Source organism: Sinocyclocheilus grahami, unplaced genomic scaffold (genome assembly GCF_001515645.1).
Source record: "Sinocyclocheilus grahami isolate Dianchi unplaced genomic scaffold, SAMN03320097.WGS_v1.1 scaffold581.1, whole genome shotgun sequence".
In the NCBI taxonomy this organism is placed as follows: Eukaryota; Metazoa; Chordata; class Actinopteri; order Cypriniformes; family Cyprinidae; genus Sinocyclocheilus; species Sinocyclocheilus grahami.
This window is the reverse complement of record NW_015505760.1, coordinates 661,202-663,914: the sequence shown is the minus strand read 5'-3', so window position 1 is coordinate 663,914 and position 2,713 is coordinate 661,202. Positions and strand designations below refer to the sequence as shown.

Below are 2,713 nucleotides of genomic sequence, written 5' to 3'. Positions count from 1 at the left end.
TATATATATAAATTACCACAAGCTTGTGAATGATAGTGTAGTGTAAACGCAGAAGTACACTCCAAAACACAGTAATTCATGATGGTAATCAGATGTTAGTTTAGTCATATCTACAAATTTGTAAAATATATATATATATAATTTATTTATTTATTGATTTCTTCACGGAATAATACAAACTTTTGATATGGCCACAGAGTCAAATTGTAATTGTAAAAACAACAACAACAACTTTTTTTATTATTATTAATTTTATTCACATAAAACAACCTAGGTCTTCAACCTTGGTTCTGAGATCCACTGTCCTGCAGAGTTTAGCTCCAACCCTAATCAAACACACCTGAACCAGCTAAGCAAGCTCTTCAGGATCACTTGAAAAATCACAGGCCAGGTGAGCTGAAATAGGTTGGAAATAAACTTTACAGAACAGAGGGGCACCAGGAGCAGGTGTAAGTAATAAATTTTTCGATTTTGTCACAGTAGGCATAACAAACTGTGCTATCGCATCAACATCAATCTGTGCTAGTAGAAATTAGATTATTAACAAGCTCTCTTTCTCTCGCTCTGTTTCGCACAGGCAACGTGTTTGTTGTCAGTTTGGCCTTCGCTGACCTGGTGGTGGCTTTCTATCCCTACCCGCTGGTCTTGTACGCGATCTTCCATGACGGCTGGTCTCTGGGGGAAACCCAGTGTAAAGTCAGCGGATTCCTAATGGGCCTGAGTGTGATCGGCTCGGTTTTCAACATCACTGGCATCGCCATCAACCGTTACTGCTACATATGTCACAGTTTTGCCTACGGACGTCTCTACAGTTTCCGTAACACGCTGCTGTTAGTGGCCCTGATCTGGGCGCTCACTGTGCTCGCCATTCTTCCCAACTTCTTCGTGGGTTCGCTGAGTTATGACCCTCGCGTTTACTCCTGCACCTTCACACAGACTGCCAGCAGCTCGTACACTGTGGTGGTGGTGGTGGTTCACTTCCTGGTGCCCATCGCGGTGGTGACCTTCTGCTACCTGAGGATTTGGGTTCTGGTGATACAGGTGAGGAGGAAGGTGAAGAGTGAGGAACGCTCAAGGGTGAGACCCAGCGATCTGCGCAACTTCGTCACCATGTTCGTGGTGTTCGTTTTATTTGCAATCTGCTGGGCTCCACTCAATCTAATCGGTCTCGTGGTGGCCATCGATCCAGAGGTCATGGCTCCACATATTCCAGAGTGGCTCTTTGTGGTCAGCTACTTTATGGCCTATTTCAACAGTTGCCTCAATGCCATCATTTACGGACTCCTCAATCGGAACTTCCGAAAGGAGTATGTGCGGATCATGACGTCGGTATGGATTCCTCGGAGGTTTGTGACTGAGACCTCCAGGGCTGCCACAGATGGGATGAGGAGCAAACCCTCACCAGCCATCAATAACAATGAGTGACTTTTGTTTTCAGCCAATCACTGTTCAGAAGGAAACGTCATGGATGCATGAAGCAAATTTATATGTTTTGAACTGTGAACACTTGACTTTTTTAATGTTACAAAACCATTATGTACAACTCAGGGTGCTTGTTTTATTTTCAACCTTGGCTCATTGGAAATTTGTGAGTGCCTAAATTTCTGGAAAAACTTAAAACATGTTGCTTTGGGTACATTTTACTGATTTGTTCAGGTGACACGTCTACAAGCAGCGCTATAACCATTTCATTTTTTTCTCCATTGGAGATGCAGGTTTATTAAACAGTACAGCACCATGAAAATGACATTCCTGTGGGTACGAAATAATTGCAAAATGATATTACATTGCTTGTAGCATGTCTTACAGCAGTTTCAAAGCAAAATATTCTGTCTAGCAAGTTTAATTTTCTCTGAAACAGCTGAACATGAATGAGCTAATGCTTTATTACATTGTTTGTAACATGGCAATTTAGAAATGAAATGTCGGGTGAGTGGCGCAAAAATGCTCCATTGCGTTTGAAATGAATGTACCACCTACACTAAACTCTACCGATAATGTTAAGAAAAGCAAATGTGAGAAAAACACATTTGCTGAAGCAACCATGCCATTTTAGCTTCAAAGCTTTGAGCTCTTTTGTGGAGTGTCATGACTTGTGTTTTACAGGACTTGTACCAGAATACTCTGCATCGCAAATGCAATGCTGTACCAGGTGAGCTACCGAGCAAGTTTACTATGTCAGAAAAGCCATTCAAATGGAGCAAATTATGTGATGCAAATGTTAAAACATATTAGTTTGCAAATCATGCTGTATGATAAAATTGTTTTGAGGCCATTGCATAGTATTGTGGAAGGAACCGTGCAAAAACAAGCCTTGTATTCATCAATAATCTGCCCCATAATCATAATTTGTGTGAAAAGAAAAGAAAGTTATTGTTTTACTGTCTCTAGTGTTCATTTCACCTGGAAACTGCAGTGAATTGTGTTATGTATAGATGCGTTTATGCAGTATGTAGAAATGTAGGCAGTTACATATTTCCTAAACAAGCCTGAGGTTGTTTATTTCTGATGTTATCCATTTCAGAACACTATTATTATTATTATTAATAAGAAATGTTTAACTCACCATTTATATTGAAAATTAAATGAAGTACATTTTAAATCGATTTGTTTATGGACTGTTTATGATCCATGACTATTTATTGAAGACATTTTGTACAATTTTGTGACTCTGTTGTATATATGTTGTATAAATAAGTATGCATCACATATT

At 39.7% G+C, this 2,713-nt stretch overlaps 1 protein-coding gene across 1 annotated transcript in view; it reads left to right on the top strand.

Moving 5' to 3' along the window:
- Positions 1-2,500, top strand: part of mtnr1bb (melatonin receptor 1Bb) — a 24,394-nt gene extending 21,894 nt beyond the window's left edge. Inside the window, exon 3 of the mRNA XM_016240097.1 lies at positions 578-2,500. Coding sequence (XP_016095583.1) covers positions 578-1,425 — 848 coding nt within the window. The 3' untranslated portion in view covers positions 1,426-2,500. The remainder of the gene's footprint in view (positions 1-577) is intronic.
- Positions 2,501-2,713: the final 213 nt, after the last annotated feature.